The sequence below is a fragment of the Chiloscyllium punctatum genome, chromosome 15, assembly GCF_047496795.1.
Source record: "Chiloscyllium punctatum isolate Juve2018m chromosome 15, sChiPun1.3, whole genome shotgun sequence".
NCBI classification, from domain to species: Eukaryota; Metazoa; Chordata; class Chondrichthyes; order Orectolobiformes; family Hemiscylliidae; genus Chiloscyllium; species Chiloscyllium punctatum.
Genome location: NC_092753.1, coordinates 93269431 through 93288234, shown reverse-complemented (window position 1 = coordinate 93288234; position 18804 = coordinate 93269431). Strand labels below are relative to the sequence as shown.

Here is an 18804-nt window from a genome sequence, read left to right as displayed (position 1 = left end):
TGGAATGCTGTCTGTGTTTACATTGTGCTCTCAGACTCTGCGATGGTTGAGGAATCAAATCATCGCCTAGATATCAAGGGCATCAAAGTTATCACCCTGAATAAACAGTCATGAACTTGGCATGAAAGCTAGCAACTCTCATTATTGCGCCTGGAAGACTGAAGAGTGCCGAGTCAAAGGCTGTCCCTCAAGCTTTGTCAAGTAAATGCCAGACTATGACCATCACTAATAGACAATCTAACCACTGCCCTTTGACAATCAATGGTGCTACCAACACTGAATCCCCCACTATTCACATCCTGGGAGTTAGTGTTGACCAGAAACTCAACAGGATTCACCACGTAAACACAGTGAAGTGAGTGAGACTTCCTCATTGAATGTCTTTAAAGATAAGATAGCAAATTTTTTTTGAACAGTAAAGGAATTAAGAATTATGGTGAGAGGAGCTGAGGCCATGAAAAGATCAGCCATGATCTTATTCAATGGCAGAGCAGGCTCGAAGGGCCGGATGGCCTACTCCTGCTCCTAGTTCTTATACTGCATGGAGTAACTCACCTCCTGACTGCCCAAAGCCTGCCTACCGTCGACAAAGCAAAATTCAGGAGTGTGATGGAATACTTGCCTGGATGAGTGCAGTCCCAATAACACTCAAAGCTTAACACCATCCAGGACAAAGCAGCCCACTTGATTGGAGTCACATCCACAAACATCTACTCCCTCCACCACTGATGCTCAGTAACAGCAGTGTGTGCCATCTACAAAATGCACAGCAGAAATTCACCAAAGATTCTTAGACAGCACCTTCCAAACCCACAGCCACTTCCATCTAGAAGGACAAGGGTAGCAGATACATGGAAACATCATTATCTGTAAGATCCCCTCCAAGCCATTCACCATCCTGACTTGGAAATATATCGTGGTTCCTTCACAGTCGCTGGGTCAATATCCTGGAATTCCCTCCCTCATGGCATTGTGGGTCAACCTACAGCAGATGGAGTGCACCTTCACAAAGGCAATTCGGATGGGCAATAAATATTTGTCAGTCAATGATGCCCACACCTCTCCGATGAATTTAAAAATAAGCTTACATTAAGATTCATTGGAATAGTAACAGATGACTAGGGTCATAAGCTATAGCATGGTGCTCAGTTTGCATTTGGTTACTCCAATGTAGGGGAGACAGCATTGTGAAAAATGAATCCTGTACTTTTTAATTCATTCATGGGATGATTTACTGTTTAGACCATTCAGAAAAACCAGGAAGCAGTTAAATGTCAACCCCATTGCTATAAGTGTACAGTAACATTTAGATCAGATCAGGTGAGGATGACAGATTTCCTTCCCTAAAGGACGTTAATAAGCCAAATGATTAAATCTACTTAATTGAACGAATGGATGAAATCTCGCACTCGCTTTCCCTGCCTGTGCCCTCTCAATGCCTCCACTTCTACTCTGAAGTTGACTTTTTAAAAATTCCTCCCTTGTAACCTTCCCATACATGCATACTCTCCCTGAAATAGGCTTGTGGTTTCCAATACTTCCCATAACTTTCATTTTCAAGGAGCACAAATTGGTGTTGCTCTCTCTCTGAAATAAATATTTGCATCACTTGCTGCTTGCAGACTTCCAAAAGAGGCCTAACCACCGACTTGTGACTTTAACTTGTTGCCACTGTTTCTAATCTTCACTGAATTTTCTTGGACTTTAAATAACCGGTTTCTTTTTCTCTGCAGATGTCATCTCAGGAACTCTGAAATTCAAAAACGCAACAGCGGATTACTCTGGTGACTACGCATGTACAGCTAGCAATCGAATTGATAGTTCACAATGTGTCGTCAGGTTGTCAGTCTCATCCTGTAAGTACTTCTATTTCCAATGCACTTTCGTTTTTCAAGTTGTTATTGTCTCTCTCCAGAAAGCCATTCCATTGGCTCATAGTTCCACGGTTGTTCCCTGAGGTAGATGTTTGGAGAAGCAAAAAGAAAAGGCATCCATTTCTGTACCACCTTTCCCGTCCTTGAGTTGTCTCAAGGTACCTTCCAGGAAGTGAAGAGCTTTGCAAAACTAACAACTGCCCACAAGCTCCCATAAGTAGCTACTGACCAGATATTCCTTTGTTATTCCTCAAATAAACAAGAATAAAATCAAGCAGCCAGAGCACCCTAGAGAATTCCAATGATTTTTTTAAAACAAAATTCCTTTTCCTCAAAAAAACTGCAGATTGCTTTGTTTTGAGGGATGTAATAAACCAGTTGGGCTTTTATGAAAATAATGAGGACTGCTGTTCTGATACCTCAAACCTCTGTTGCCTTGGCAACATTTGCTCATTGTCTTAGTAATATTAAAAGGCCAGAAGAGGCAGTTAGAAGGAATGCCTTTCATTTAAAGCAGTGACTTGTTACAGTGCACTATGTGAAAGGCTGGCGAATGCAAATTTGATGTTAACTTTTAAGGTGGAACAAGATAAACACTTTGGGTCAATGTTTGCAGGGCTATGGAAAAGTACAGGGCATTGGAATTTTTCAAAGACTAAGTATGGTTGGCATGGAAGGTGACTTTACCCATGTACAAATATGAGCATATCCAAGTACAAATCAGGAGCAGCAGTCAGGCGTTCAGATCCTTGATCTTGCTCTACCATACAATAAGATCGTGGTTGATATGTTTGTGTTCTGAATTCTACATCCCCATCTAGATTAGATTACATTACAGCGTGGAAACAGGCCCTTCGGCCCAACAAGTCCACACCGACCCGCCAAAGCGCAACCCACCCATACCCCTACATTTACACCTTACCTAACACTACGGGCAATTTAGCATGGCCAATTCACCTGACCTGCACATCTTTGGACTGTGGGAGGAAACCGGAGCACCCGGTTCCAGTAGCCTTAGATTTTTGTTACTGTAAAGGAATCAGTCTGCTATGGAGTAAAAAATATTCATTGACGCTACCTCCCCAGCCTTCTGAGGCAAGGTTCCAGACTACTGTACAAACCGCAGAAAAAAGGTTCGCCTCCTGTTTGATCTAATAAGGGAAAACTCCTGATTTTTAAATAGTGCCCCCTTTATTTCTAGATTCACCCCCAAGAGGAAACATCCTTTGTGTTGACCATGTTGGTGACCTCTCACAGTCCCACATGCTTCTTATAAACGTTAGAGATCATGAGCCCAGTCTAACCAGCCTTCTCTTGTAGTTATCAATGTGCAAAGGTCCTCTGAAACACTTCAATGCATTTATGTCTTTCTCTAAATAATGAGATGAGAACTGAATACTTGAGTGTGAGAAATGTGGTCTCATAAGCATCTTACATCATTGAAGCTTACCACCCTTGCTTTCTATGTTCAGTTCTTCTCATTAATCGTCATCATTGACAATCAATTGCTACTGAGTACGATTGTCCATCTAGGAAATTCCGTGTCACTGGGCATGGGTTCTGTAGCTCCTTCTGTAGCAGTGAGCCTGATCCTACAGCCACATCTCCAACCACACATCGGTCTTTCTGAGAGTTGGGAGTAGTTTTGATCTTGAGATCGTTGGCATTCCTTTCTCCAGTTCCTTTTCCGTACGTCCTCTTGTCGATGGATATTCTCAAAGAATCATCTCTCTTTCTGCCAAGCCAGTTCCTTCTGAACAATAGTCTCCCATATGTAGACATCTGTGATGCATTTCCTGAGGGAAACTTTCAGGGAGGTATGCTCATTCATCTTTAGCTGACTTCTTCCCACAAGCTTCAGTGTGAGCTCACCTCTGTGTTTCCAAAACTAGTTCCTGCTTTCATTATTCTGCAATTTCCTCAAGCTGCAATTTCAATACATTCCATTCTTAAAGCCCTGTTCCTGACTCTTGCAAGCTCAGCACAATTCACGTGCGTTCACTGTGCTATGCATAGTTCTTAGGTTTGGTCAAGTTATGCAAGTCCTTAAGTTCACAGAGTGGAGGGATTATTTTATAGTAAAAGCTTAAACAGATTGGGATTCCACTGACTGGAGTGGAAAAGAGTAAGAGGTGATCTCATTGAAACATACTTTAAGCTCCTTAAGAATCCTGTGTGGCAGTGGAAAGGCACAGCAGGTCAGGCAGGCATCTGAGGAGCAAGACAGTCAACGTTTCAGGCATAATCCTTTATCAGGTCCTGATGAACGGTTATGCCCGAAATGCCAACTCTCCTGCTCTTCCGATGCTGTCTGACCTGCTGTGTTTTTCCAGCATCACACTTCATCGATTCTGATTCCCCAGCATCTGCACTGTCTCCTCCTTAAGGGGCTTGACAGGGTGTACGATGGGAGTCTAAGACCAGAGGACTCAGTCTCAGAATAAAGGGGTGCCAATTTAAGACCAGGATAAGGAGGAATTTCTTATCTGTGTCTCATGTGGTGTTGAAACCCCTTGTCACAATGAACTGTGGAGGTTGAGGTAGTTTTCTAATCATTAGAATAATCGAGGGTTATGAGGAAAACACAGGAACGTGGTCATGAGGGATAATGGATCAGCCCTGATTTTATTCATTGATGGAGTAGGCTGTTTCTAATGTAGTATATTGCCAGAAGCAATTGTTCTCAAAAAAAGCAGAGACACCAATTGGAACCTTTCTCAATGGATAAGTTGAGCACAAATGAAAGAAGGTGCAGTCACTGACCTTCAGGTTGACACATAAAGGTGAAGTTGCCATGGGTCCCAGGGGACCACAGGGCTGCCTTTTCATTAGAGGTGATGATCATCAGAGAGACAATTGGTGGTGGTTTAACGTGAAGGTCATCATTCCTCAGACAGGGGGAGGGCTGAGAGAGGATCATTGCATCTTCATGGTACCCTTAGCCAGTGACAGGAATCGAACCTGCACTGTTGACGTCACTGTGTATTGCAAACTGGTCAACTGAGCTAACAAGCCTCTCTTTGAATGGGGAAAGTGAAGAATGTGTTTTGTGTGGAAACATGACTGAACCCCTCACTGAATTGAAAACTGGAATTTGTTGCTCTTTTTTTAAGCATCCAACAATGCCGGGAAGATAGCGGGAGCCATTATTGGTGTACTACTGGCTTTATTGTTGCTGGCCATCATCATCTGGTGCTGTCTTCGGAGGAAGAAACAGCAAACCTACGAGAAGGAGCAGCCTTATGAAATAAGGTAATCACAAATAATCGCCTGGTAGCGCAACAGTTGAATGTCACCTGAGAGGGAAAAGAACTTGCTGTCAAGGCTTTTTATCTCTCATTCATCAGGACAAGTGCAAGAGTGGCAAATTAGGCAGGGAACACCAATTTATACTACATGAGCAAAACGATGATTGTGTTGACTTGAGTTAGCATTCCTTATTGTGCCCTTTGAAATTTAGCACTTTTGTTCAAAGAGGAACATAAATATTATTTCTGTTGTCCTGGAAAATATTTATTCTTAAATCAACATCACAAAATAATTTCTGTTCACGGGAGGTGTTGAGAGTTCAACATTGCAACATTTTATTTTAAAAGTCAAAGAATTGACTTGACTCCAGTTGGACTTTTGTTTGTATATTCATTTATGGGATGTGGGTGTTTTTGTCTTGGCTAGCAGGTAATGCCCATCCCTAATTGCCCACAGGGCTGTTAAGCATCAACCACATTGCTGTGGGTCAGGGGTCACTTGGGCCAGCCCAGCTAAGGATGGCAGTACCCTCCCCTAGATGGGCATCAGTGAACCAGATGGGCTTTTCCCCAAAAGTTGGCAAAAGGTCGTCGTTAGACTTTTAATTCCCGAGTTTAATCAAGTTCAAATTCCATCATCTGTCATGGTGGGAATTGATCCGGGTCCCAAGGACATTACCTGCGTCTCTGAGCTACAAGTCCATTGACAAGGTCAACAGGCCATTGCCTCCTGATAATAGCACCACAGTCAGCACTTTTATATCCAGAGTTTGATTTTGAGGAAGTGAGGGTTTTATTTGGTGTGGTGGGTTCTCTGCATTGTGTTTAAAAGACGTCTCACTCCCTGTTTTAACAGAGAGGATGTTCCTGCCCCAAAAAGTCGGGTTTCAACGGCTCGAAGCTACACCGTGGGTTCACAGCGTTCCTCTCTGGGCTCCATGTCTCCCTCCAACATGGAACCCTACAAAACCCATTACGATCGACTGGCTACAAATGACTTGGAACATCTGCCCAATCACAGCCCGAGTATCAACCCTTCGTATAAGGTAGCTGCTCCTAGTCTGAATCGTATGGGGGCTGTTCCTGTCATGATTCCAGCACAACATTGCGATGGTTCCATTGTGTAACACCCCATTGAAACACGTTCTTGTCCTGACCTTTCTGATACACTACGTGAATTGAGAGGACTAATTTGAATTTGACAGTCTGCTAATATTGCGATTGCCTTTTGTACAGTGTGCACATTTAGAAAGTGTCCTCGAGTTTATTCTTACCTGAAGCTGATGAGAATTTTTCGTAAAGGTTAAGAGTTTTCTCTGTGAAGTTTTATATGTAATTCATTTTAGGAAATTCTTGCACAAGCACACCAGAAAATGACTTTGGTTCACTTTAAGTTTGTCAGTTCAACTTGGTGTTATGATAAGGGGCGTGCAGTGTGGAGAATTGGGAGGTGGGCTGGAGATAGTGGGAGTCAAAAGGAAGAAACAGCCAGAGTTCTTCCTCCAGATCAACATCTTATGTGTATGATTGAGTGACATTTGGTGACATCCTTTCTGATGGGGGTGCTACCTGCAACCAAATATTTTTAGACGCTGTTGCCAATACATGAAACGATTGACAGATCCTATAGTTTTGTATCTCTGCAGACAGTAGCAATGAATTTTCGTTGATGATAAATTGTTTCTTGTAGATGGTCCTCATTTGTACATTGTACCCTTAGCATCAATCCTCTCAAAAACTGACATTTAAATGGCTACCTACACACATCCTTGGCTTATAAATTAATGCAATTTTTATTCCTACTGATTTTTTATTTTAATTTTGGGAGGGATGGTACACATATGAGACTTTGGTTCTCTTTCCTTAAGTTCTTTGAAGCTCAGGGTTGTGCTAAATGGATCACTGTCCCTCTTTATGCTGTTTTTAAACCAACTAGATGTCTCTGCATTGGGTGCCTTTTTTAAAATTAGTAAATAGAAATACATTTTTGATTAATTGAGATGCCTTTTATCATTTATAGTAGGATGGAATTTCATGATCTTTTTGAAAACTTAATGAAAATATGGTAAAATAATGTATATTCTGTATTATTTTGGTCAGTACTTTTGTTTAGTGAAGGTTGGTGGTCAAGTTGACCAGGTAAGTGACACTGAAGCTTGAGGACTTGATATGCAGAGATACTTAGTCAGCCCTGCTCCTCTGTGGTTCACTGGCTGAGGTGCTCAGTCTAATAATGCCAGTTGGATGGTCCCTTTGAAGAAAGTCATAAACATAAAATCATAAAAAAATTAAGGTACATGAATGATAGACAAAATGGCCCCTTCCTGTGCTCAGTTTAATAACTTTATTTTCTTTAATGAGATCAGTAATAAGCCTAGCAGACCAGCGATGCCAATTGCTTAGAGTCCTAGTGATGCACAGTCTATGTCAACCAGATATCCTAAACTAATCTAGTCCCATTTGCCAGCAGTTGGCCCATATCCCTCTTAAACCCTTCCTATTCATATACCCTTCCGGATGCCTTTTAAATGTTGTAATCGTACCAGCTTCCACCACTTCCTCTGGCAGCTCATTCCAAACACACACCACCCTCTGCATGAAAAGGTTGCCCCTTACGGTCCTTTCAAATTTTTCCACTCTAACCCTAAACCAATGCCCTCTCGTTCTGGACTTCCCCACCCCACGGAATATACCTTGTCTATTTGCCTGATCCATGCCCCTCATGATTCCACTGTTCTCTGAGGTAACCTTCTTCACTGTCCACTACTTGATATTGCATTAGCTGTTGTGTTGCTGGAGTTGGTGACCTCAATAATCCTGAGATAGTGAGAGTTTCAGGTAGAAGTGACAGGCTCAAGCTGGCCCTCCTCTGGGCTGCAGCTAGGTGTCCCTCCAGTCTTCCAGACAAGTGCTGCTAGTGTGTGCAATGTGGGAAACTGTTGGTGGAGAAGAATCACTGGAAACATGGATATGGCTCAGGGAGAAGCAGTAATGTTGGACAGTGGTATTTCAGATTTCAGGGCACTATACATCACGACCATGCAGCAGGGTGGATGTTAGAACTATGTGTATACTAGGCTGCATTACAAAATTTTCATATCCCATGATGCAATCAGATGATTTGCAATGCACCCCCACAAAAGAACAGCCATGTTTTTTGGGCCGTGTGGATACTGAATGGTGGGCAATAGTCCTGCAGTATCTTAACACATAGTTGCATGTTTTTGGATCAGGAAAAATTGGGGATTGGAGTGAGGGAATGATGTGTTTTACTTCTCTACTGTTGATTTGAAGAACAAGTGATCAGGAACCAATTACTGCTATTGTATTAGAATATTGAAATTCTTTTTAAGCTCATAAGATTTTAACTTTCAACTTTCTCCTGTATTGTGTTTTTCTTTTTTTTTGTTTAAGTGGTGTTATTTGGCAAAATGCTGGACAATGTTGTTTTCCAGCTATCTTTTTGAAGGAAATTCAAATAAGTGCATGCATTATCCCAAAGCCTTTCGTGTGAATCTAAAGGATTGATGAGCTTTAGAATTTTAATGTAACTGTTTTGTAAGAAGTTGAAAATTTGAATTTATCGTAGAGCTGTTTTGTGGATGTTAATCTCTGTCTTGTTTGAACATTGCTGGTTAAAGTTATTGCATTATTCTAGCTGTAGGTTACCTAACCAAGAGGAGATGACATGTGAAAGGATTTAAGTTAAACAATTGGTGAAAAGAAGTTAACTGAATGAAATGGTGTAAAAACTGCTGATGTGGAATTTGGCTTTGTGCTCCTGTTTTCATTGTACATAGATTAGAGTCCTGACTGGTGTTTTGACCATTCAGATATAGCTATTATTTTTGTTAGACAGGGAAATGGGGACAGATTTAAGCCCATATTTTTTGACTTGTGTGTTGATTTGGATGTGCAGCAGCCTGGTTTTAATCTCATCAAATTCTGATTCTGTTGTGCAGCAACTCAAGCTATGAAGGCTTCAGAGTATTTTCATATGGTTCACAGTAGATTAGCAAATAGTCATAGAGCTGTACAGCATAGAAATAGACCCTTTGGTCCAACTCATCGATGCCGACCAGACACCCGAAAGCAATTTAGTCCCACTTGCTAACATTTCTCTAGGTTTGATTTCTGATGTCTGTTGCTGGTGAGTGTCATGATTTGGGAACTGTTCTGTGTTCAGGGCCAACAACATCAGCTGCGGTCAGGGTGGGGTCAAGATGGGTCTGTCTCCTACTCGTTTACATCTGTTGAAGATTAGAAACGTGTAAGGAACTGATGAGGTCAGGATCCAGCCTTTAAGAGTCAGGCGTCCTATTCGAAATCTCATCATGTGGATTATTGAACCCCTACCGTGCAAAAAGAGGCTATTCGGCCCATCGAATCCGCACCGACCCTCCGAAGAGCATCCCACCAAGACCCCTGCCCTATCCCCAAAACTCTGCATTTCCCATGGCTGATCCACCTAGCCTGCACATCCCTAGACACTACAGACAATTTAGCATAGCCAATCCACCCAATTTGCAGTTTGTACCATCGACAAGATACACTGTAGCAACTCGCCATTACCTTTGACAGCACGTTCCAATTTGGTGACTTCAACCTGCACATTCTCCTCCAAGTCACACATCATCCCTGACTTGAGCTCCTCCCCCCACCGCCCGCACCCCGAATGGTAAACACTAATAATTCCTCTCCTTAGCAGCAGTACACAGCACCCCTAGACCCAGGATGGTAGTAGCTCGAGAAGGCAGATTACCTTGTGGCTTCCTCCTGTTCCTTTCTGCTCTGGGATTCCATGACTCCAAATTAGCTTCACTTATCAACAAAATGTGTTTAGATTGTTGATTTCCCGTATCTGTTCCAAACCACAGATGTCCAAGGACAGTTAGCTGTTACGCAATCTAGATAACATAACCTATCAAAGTCAACTCACTGCAGTAATTTCTGAAAGACGAGCAACAAACAATTTAAAGCTAGAATTCCTTGAAGACTTGTCAGCGCATTATGGAAAGAGATCTAATTTTATTTCTCTTAAATAATCTGTTTTAAGCAGTCACATCTGCAGTCCTCTGATATTGATTGCCCTTGAGTCAAAACACTTGCTTGAGGGTGGGATGAGTCAGGAATATCCCACTTATTCCATATCTGGGTTGTGTTGCGATAGCTGGGCTGCTGTGTAAGGTTTTGTGTTGGGAGGGCTAGTTAACCAGAGTTTCTGCTTACAGCTGGCAATCGATTCACCCCATTAAATAGGACTGGTGGGTTTTGGGTGATGAGAGCATATGTGGCAGAGTTTCTGCTTACAGCTGGCAATCGATTCACCCCATTAAATAGGACTGGTGGGTTTTGGGTGATGAGAGCATATGTGGAGATTGGGATTTAGTGTTCTCTGGAGTGGAATAGTTAATGCAGCCTCTTGCCATCTTTGCAAGCGAGAGTCAACCACTCGACCGGTCAGTGTCCCAAGGGAAAGGGATGTTGGGGGAGATGGGGATGTGGGCAGTTAATGGACATCAGAAACCTTTGTAAGCGTTTATGAAGGAATGTCAAAACAAACATGCAACCATGGTAGAGGTTGCTAAGTTGCTTGCAAATTGTTGACGCAAATTGTATGCACTGATTCTCATACTTCTCTTGTACCTTGTAATGGTGTGTTGCCTCTTTCAGTTTAAAGAGATACACTTTTGATTATTCCTGTCATTTCTGTAGCTGACTTTAAATAAAGTTTTTAAATAAATGTTTGAGATGATAGAAACTCTGGCTACTTGGTATTTTGTAAGGAGTTAAAGATCACTACATACATTATGAGGAGCAGCCTAAATTTGAGAGGGTGTTCCTTTTCTCTTTTCCTTTCTTTACTTTCACTTTCTCTATCTATTGTTCAGAAAATAGGAAATGGGATTTTGGATAGATGTAGATCCCCTGAGAATTCAACTTAATGTCAGGACAGGAAGAGACTATTCAGTCCTTCGAGCTTGTTTCACTATTCAGTTCCACCATTCAACCATTTTGGACAGCATGTTACCTCAGTGGTTAGCACTGCTGCCTCACAGCGCCAGGGACCTGGGTTCAGTTCCACCCTTGGGTGACTGTCTATGAGGAAATTGCACACGCTCTCTGTGTCTGCGTGGGTTTCCTCCCACAATCCAAAGATGTGCAGGTTAGGTGGTTTGGCCATGGGTAATGCAAGGTTACTGAAACGGGGTGAGTCTGGGTGAGATGCTGTTTGGAGAGGCGGTATGGACTCGATGGGCCGAATGGCCTGTTTCCACATTATAGGGATTCTATGATTTTAGTTATGTCATGGCTGATCTGTATCTTAACTCCCTCACTCTACCTTGTGTCCTTAATGTGCATAAGATTTTTAAGTATGTTTTTTTTTCCTTCAACTTCGCTGAATTTTCCCCAGCCTTTTCCCCCCCACCCCACGTACAGTGGATTGGTTTTGAAGGGGAGGGAGTGCAGTGTATCCCAGATTTCCAATACTCTGTGTTTAAAGAAGGGTAGGCAGTAATGGTACAGTGATATCACTGGGCTACCAATTCTAAACCCAGCTAATGTTCTGGAAATGTGATTTAAAATCCCACTGAAGAAGATGATGAAACATTGAATTCAATATAAACCCAGCTTACACAGCTGTACCAGTGTCAATTATTGCAGAAACCCATCTGGTTCACTAATGTTCTATTTTTCCAGGCAAAAACATTTTGCTGTCTTTACCTGGTCTGGCCAACATGTGACTGTACACTCGTAAGCAATCTGATAGACTCTTAACTGTCTTCTGAGCAATGAGGAATAGTCAATAAACTTTATAGAATCCCTACATTGTGGAAACAGGCCCTTTGGCCCAACAAGTCCACACCGACCCTCCGAAGAGTAACCCACCCACACCCCGTACCCTATATTTACCCCAACTAATGAACCTGACCTACACATCCCTGAACGTTATGGGCAATTTAGCAGTCAGTTCACCTAACTTGCATATCTTCTGACTGTGGGAGGAAACCCACGCAGACACGGGGAGAATGTGCAAAGTCCACACAGACAGTTGCTGAGGGTGGAATCGAAACTGCGTCCCTGGCACTGTGAGGCAGCAGTGCTAACCACTGAGCCACCATATCACCGGTTTCATGAGTGACACCAACATCCCTTGAACAAGTAAAAATGTCCTCCCTAATGTCTCATTTTGAACACCATAATGTTAGAAGCCAGCATAAAAAGGAAGACTGTGATAACTATTGAAACCATCAGCAATATGTGGGGACATATTTGGAAAGACAAGTCTTATTTTAAGTATGTTCAGAGCATTCTGAGTTGAAGTCATTGGTTTGATTAGAGCAAATTAAAGATGAATGAAGCCATCAAAAGAGAGAGGCACTGGTCATCTACCATGTATGAGAAGAAAGAGCTTGCATTTATATAGTGCCCTGGCATGGCCATCAGGATTTACCAAAACACTTTATAGCCCATTCTGTACTTCTAAGGCTTAATCATCGTTGTAATGTTGAGAAATATGGGAGCTAATAGTTAGGTACATAGCACTGTCAAACAGTAATGTGCAAGTCTTTTTAAGTGACGTTGGTCAATGAAAAACCACCAGTCAGGGAGAATTGCTTATTTATGTGAAATGGTATTATCAGATCTTTGAAATCCACCTATGAAAATGAATAACATTTCATTTTAAAAGCCGCGCTTCTGACAGTGCAGCACTTCCTCAGGATTGTAATTGTTACCATCAGGTAAGGAAGGATGAATTAGCACTTCCTTTTTTTACACCAGCAAGAATGCAGTTACAGTATATATTTGACAAGAAGTCAATTACGAAGTTTTTTGAGTGAAAGAGTAATTTTATCTACTAATAGAACAGAACATTACAGTGCAGTACAGGCCCTATGGCCCTCAATGTTGCACTGACCTGTGGAACCAATCTGAAGCCCATCTATCCTACCTATTCCATTTTCATCCATATGGTTATCCAATGACCAATTAAATGCCCTTAAAGTTGGCAAGTCTACTACTGTTGCAGGCAGTACGTTCCGCACCTCTACTACTCTGAATAAAGAAACTATTTCTGACATCTGTCCTATATCTATCACCCCTCAATTTAAAGCTATGCCCTCTTGTGCCAGCCATCACCATTTGAGGAAAATGACTACCACTGTCAACCCGATCTAACCCTCTGATTATCTTATATCTCTCAATTAAGTCAACTCTCAACCTTTTTCTCTAACGAAAACAGCCTCAAATCCCTCAGCCTTTTCTTGTAAGATTTTCCCTCCATACTAGGCAACATCGTAGTAAATCTCCTCTGAATCCTTTCCAAAGCTTCCACATCCTTCCTATAATGCGATGACTAGAACTGTATGCAATACTCCAAGTGTGGCTGCACCAGAGTTTTGTACAGCTGCAGCATGACCTCATGGTTCCGAAACTTGATTCCTCTGCTAATAAAAGCTAACACATCGTATGATATCTTAACAGTTCTATCAGCCTGGGTTGCAACTTTGAGAGATCTGTGTACATGGACACCGAGATGTCTCTGCTCATATACACTACCAAGAATCTTACTATTAATTCAGTACTCTTTATTCCCGTTGCTCCTTTCAAAGTGAATCACCTCACACTTTTCTGCTTTAAACTCCATTCGCCACATCTCAGCCCAGCTCTGCAGTTTATCTATGTCCCTCTGTAACTTGCAACATCCTTCAGCATTATCCACAATTTAACCAACCTTAATGTCATCAGCAAATTTACTGACCCATCCAAGTCATTTATAAAAATGACAAACAACAGTGTCCCCCAAACAGATCCTTGTGATAAGTATGAGTAACTGACCTCCAGAATGAATATTTCCCATCAACCACCACCCTCTGTCTTCTTTCAGCTAACCAATTTCTGATCCAAGCCACTAAATCACCTTCAATCCCATGGCTCCGTATTTTGTGCAATAGCCTACCGTGGGGAACCTTATCAAATGTCTTACTGAAATCCATATACACCACATCAACCGCTTTACCCTCATCCACCTGTTTGGTCACAGTCTCAAAGAACTCAATAAGGTTTGTGAGGCATGACCTACCCTTCACAAAACCATGTTGACTGTCCCTAATCAACTTATTCCTTACTTGATGATTATAAATCCTATCTCTTATAACCTTTTCCAGCACTTTACCCACAACCAAAGTAAGGCTCACAGGTCTTTAATTAACAGGGTTGTCTCTACTCCCTTTCTTGAATAAGGGGACATTTACTATCATCTAGTCTTCTGGCAGTGTTCCTGTAGACAATGATAGCATAAAGATCAAAGCCAAAGACACTGCAATCTCCTCCCTGGCTTCCCAGAGAATCCTAGGATAAATCCCAATCAGCCCAGGGATGTATATATTTTCACATTTCCAGAATTGTTCACACTTTCTTGTGAACCTTAATCCCATCTAGTCTAGTAGCCTGTATCTCTGTATTCTCCTTGACAACATTGCCTTTCTACAGTGTGAATACTGACATAAGATATTCATTTAGCGCTTCCCTTATCTTCTCGGACTCCGCGCACAACTTCTCACTACTACCCTTGAATAGTACCCTTCTCTGCCCTCTGAAATGGACTAGTAAGCCACTCAATTATTATAACAAAATGCAAAGTCTAAAGAAAGGAATGAAAACAGTTTGACCGCCAGTCATTATCCTAGGCATTGAAAGCAACAACAGCAAGCACAGGCCATTGACTCCGTGGCTAAAATATTTGGAGATTTGTGCATAAATTAGGAGGGATATCTCTCAGTCAAAAAACAGCCTGAAGTATCTGAGTGGGACTTTGCAGACCACACCACTACCAACCCTGGCCAGGAGAGATCCAGCAGAGGTGGCAACACAATGTGAGACAAGCTGGGAGGGAGTTGCCCTGGGGGTCCTCGACATTGACTTTCAACTACATGAAATCTCTTGGCATCAGGGAACATCTGGTTGACCCCATGTACTGAACCAAGAGTGGGGTGTTGGACAAGCACACATGGCAGGCAGCATCCCAGGGGCAGGAGAGTTGATGTTTCAGGCAAGACCCCTTCATCAGGAAAGAGCCCATTCCTGATGAAGGGCTTTTGCCCGAAATGTCCATTTTCCTGCTCCTCTGATGCTGCCTGACCTGCTGTGCTTTACCAGCACCCCACTTGACTCTGATCTCCATCTGCAGTCCTCAGTTTCTCCCATGTACTGAACCCCCGACCCCTTCAGCAGATGAATCATTTCTTTCCCCCCCACCTTGTTGAACCCAACTTGGAGGAAGGCATTGAGTATGGCAAAGGAGCAGGTTATACTCTGAATGAGAGCCTTCCGAAGTCCATCACCAAGAGTGGCCTGGTGGCATAGTTACCAGCTGGGTTGGCCAGGTCCCTGGGGACATAGGTAGTGCAGTGGATGGTGAGAGAACCAACAAGAGGGAAGGACAGACTTGACCTTATTCTTACCAGAATGTGTGCTGCTGATATGTGAACCCATGACCATAAATGGTTGGAGTGACTAATGTGTGTGGAGACAACGTCCTGCCTTCATTGAGAGGACAGAATGTGCAGGAGAATTTTGCAGTCCCGAAGCAGGCCATTGTCTGAACCGGACATGGATTTACTTGCTGTTGTGTAGTGTGGTGCTGTTGCTGTTCTACCTGGGCGAGACTGGACATTTGTTTGACACTTTTGGCCATGAGCAGCAGGATTGTGTTCAATCACAATCTGCAACCTCCTGCTCCAGCACATCCCCCGAACCCCCCCCCACTCCAACATTGCTGTCCAGCCAAGAAATCCCCCAGAGTGAAAGAGGGGAGGGCATACAAAGTATAACTGAAAGATGAGATGGCATGCTGGTGAAGCTAGGACACTGCTTCCACTGTTGGGCATATAAATTGTCCAATGTGCAATAGATTGAGCCATGTGCTTCCACAGCGAGGGGATTCTATCCAAGCTCTGGTCTCTTAACACATCCACTTGTGAAATCTGGTGGGCAATTAAACAACTCACTGGTGAAGGAGGCTCCACAAATATTGCCAGTCTCCATGGTGGAAGAGCCCAGCACACCAGTACAAAAGATAAGGCTGAAGCATTCGCAATAATCTTCAGCCAGAGGTGCTGAGGGGATGATCCATTTTGGTCTCTCCCTGTTATTATAGATACCAGTCTTGGAGTCATAGAGTTATTTAGCTTAGAAACAGACCCTTCGATCCAACATATCCATGCTGACCATCAAACACCAGGCGACACTAATACCATTTAGCTGCACTTGGTCCATAGCCTACTATGTCCTGGCATTTTAACTACTCATCTAGATTCTTTTTAAGTGTTGTGGGCGTATCTGCATCCAGATACCCTCACAGACAGTAGGTTCAATATTTCAAACACCCACTGATTGAAACATTTATTCTCCAATCTCCTCTAAAGCAGTTAAACCTCCATCCTCTCAGCTTTGGCACATTTGCCATGGGGAAAATATTCTCATGATCTATCCTGTCTGTCCCTCATAACTTTGTATATTTCAATCAGATCACCCTCCCATTTCCTCTGCACTGAGGAAAATAAACCCTGTGGAAGAAATAGCTGAGGGCACTGGATCCTGTAAAGGCTATGGGCCCTGACAATGTTCTGGCAATATTACTGAAGATGTGCTCCAGACCAGACCTCAACATTTACGAAGCTGTTTCAGTATGGTTATGAGACAGGCGACTACTGACAATGTGGAAAATTGCCCTGGTACTTCCTGTTCATAAAAAGCAGAACAAATCCAACCCGGCCAATTCTAATCCTAGCAGCCTACTCTTGAACACCAACAAAGGTGGTGGAATGTCATCAACCGCACTTTCAAACACGACTTGCATATAAAGACAGCTCACTGACCCTCTGTTTGGCTTCAGTCAGGATGAAGAAGGGGAACAACCAAAGTGCTGACTTCTCCACCTCCTGATGCTGCCTGGCTTGCTGTGTTCCCCCAGCCTCCTTCCTCTCTACTTTGGATTCCAGCATCAGCAGTTTTTTTTTGTCTCTTGGTCCAGCCATGGATAAAAGAGCTAAACTGCAGAGGCAAAGTGAGAGTAACTGTCAGTGGCATTGAGACTTTGTTTGACATCAAGGAGTCCTAGCAACACTCAATAAATCAATAAGAATTAGCAAGAAGTATCTCTCCTGCTAAGAGTCAGACCTGCCATAAAATAAAATGGCTGAGGTTGTTGGAGGTCAATTATCTCGGTCTGGGAACATCAATGGACGAGTTGCTCAGGGTTGGTCTTCAGCTGTTTCGTCAATAACCTATGCCCAAATTCTATGGACCATTAACACGATAAAACCCTTCTGATTTCATGATCCCCGTAAAACCAGAAATTGGGAATGATTGCATAATCATTAATGTTCAGTACCATTTGAGGCTCCTCAGATGCTGACAGAGTCTCTGTCCACATGAAATAAGAGCTGGACTATATCCAGGCCTGGATTAGAGTATTCCTGCCCAAAACGTTGATTTTCCTGCTCCGCGGATGCTGCCTGACCTGCTATGTTTTTCCAGCACCACTCTGATCTAGACTCTGATTTCCAGCTTCTGCAGTCCTCACTTTTGCCCAACGTCCAGACCTGGGCTGACAAGCGACAATTAGTGTTCGAGTATTCCATTAATCACATTAATTACAAACGTGGGTTTTCAGGAGACAAGAGACGAACAATGTTTTTTGTGAAGCGTCCTCTGTAACTGTATTCCATTGGTAATGGACCACTAATCCTCATTGACATCCATCTTAGCTTCTAAACATTATCCTCTATCCTCTTCTCCCTCGTGTTTATCCCACTCCTCTGGAATGTAGGTGTTATCCACCTCAACTGCTCCTACCCTCATGAATGTTTTAGATCACGTTAGATTCCCTACAGTGTGGAAACAGGCCCTTTGATCCAACCAGTCCACACCGACTCTCCGAAGAGTAACCTACCCAGACCCATTTCCCTCTGACTAATGCACCTAACACTATAGGTAATTTAGCCTTGGGAGGAAACCGGAGCACCCAGAGGGAATCCACGCAGACACGAGGAGAATGTGCATTTCCCAACCAACTGGGGCGGGGGGAGGGGAGGAGGGTTGGTGGGGGGGAGCTTTATAAAACAACCCTATCATTATAAAAGATATGCTTGAAACTTTTGATTCTGGGGTAAGAGTGTCATTAACATTTTCATGATGCCAAACGCATTTGAGTAATCCTCCATTTAATGTCATTTGATCTCCTTTATCCTGCTCCTGTATTTCAATAAACACCAGGAGATAATGTACAGACTTTCAGATCAAAGTGTTACTCGATATTTTGTTGCTAGGTGAATACTGCAAGGCTGTAAATCTGGAAAAACCCGTTGGAACAACACTACAGGTTCCTCAGTAATTCTGCCTTCTTTTGAATAGCTTTTTAATTTTGTTTTAGTCATTCACAGGATATAGGCATTGCTGGGTAGGCCGGTATTTATTGCCGAGGAGAGTTAATAGTCAATCACATTGCTGCGGGTCTGGAGTCACGAGAGTCATTAGTGAACCAGACGGCTTTTTCCAGCAATTAGCGATGGTTTCAAGGTCAACATCAATTCCAGATTTTCATTGGACTCTAATTCCACCATTTGACTTAGTGAGATTCAGACCTGGGTCCCCAGGACATCACCTGGGACTCTGCA

General features: G+C 42.8%; 1 protein-coding gene across 2 annotated transcripts in view; it reads left to right on the top strand.

Annotated features, from left to right (window-relative positions):
• Positions 1-18804, top strand: part of cxadr (CXADR Ig-like cell adhesion molecule) — a 99924-nt gene that overhangs the window by 72283 nt on the left and 8837 nt on the right. Inside the window, exons 5-7 of one of the 2 annotated variants that reach the window (XM_072585753.1) lie at positions 1734-1856; positions 4988-5126; positions 5979-6168. In XM_072585753.1, coding sequence (XP_072441854.1) covers positions 1734-1856; positions 4988-5126; positions 5979-6168 — 452 coding nt within the window. Of the gene's footprint in view, positions 1-1733; positions 1857-4987; positions 5127-5978; positions 10884-18804 lie in introns of those variants that run through there. The other variant, XM_072585752.1, reaches the window with a different exon arrangement.